The 455-nt window shown below is 49.9% G+C and overlaps 1 protein-coding gene across 1 annotated transcript; it reads left to right on the top strand.

Annotated features, from left to right (window-relative positions):
• Positions 1-98: 98 nt before the first annotated feature.
• Positions 99-401, top strand: PHALS_00011 (uncharacterized protein; the record flags this gene model as incomplete). Its single annotated transcript, XM_024730330.1, has 1 exon — positions 99-401. One exon carries the CDS (start codon positions 99-101, stop codon positions 399-401), a length of 303 nt encoding a protein of 100 aa, XP_024580618.1.
• Between the last annotated feature and the right edge of the window lie 54 nt (positions 402-455).

The raw sequence follows: 455 nt of genomic DNA, 5'->3' as shown, positions 1-455 counted from the left end.
CGGCAGAGGAACAGAGACAAGTACTCTGCATCCTCCTCCGGCAACAACGTAGAAGGCTACCATATTGGAGGTAGAAGATGATAATATCGCCGGTGATGATGTCGATTCTCTGTTTGTTCCATGCGATGATGATACTGGGGATAACAATGACGAAGACCGCCAGTTCATGGCCACTACAAAAGGGACACGAAGGAAGCACAACGCAGAAGCTAACACCACCTCATATCAAAGTAAGCGGAAAGGCCACCAGCAGGAAACCGGCAGCAAAAGAGCATTTGCTGGAGACGAAGGAGACGACAGTCGACGAGGGCTCGGTCGCTGGTGCTAGAAAGAGCGCTACCGCTGTGATAGAGCCAACGATCAAACGAATTAAGATCCCGCAAGATCTAGAGAAGGACTAGGATGGCAATTGTACCAAAGAGGATACTAATAGGAGCTTAGCTTGGGACCTTGGC

Source organism: Plasmopara halstedii (genome assembly GCF_900000015.1).
Source record: "Plasmopara halstedii genome assembly, contig: Scaffold_1079, whole genome shotgun sequence".
Classification (NCBI taxonomy): domain Eukaryota; phylum Oomycota; class Peronosporomycetes; order Peronosporales; family Peronosporaceae; genus Plasmopara; species Plasmopara halstedii.
This window is presented reverse-complemented; position numbering and strand designations above follow the sequence as displayed.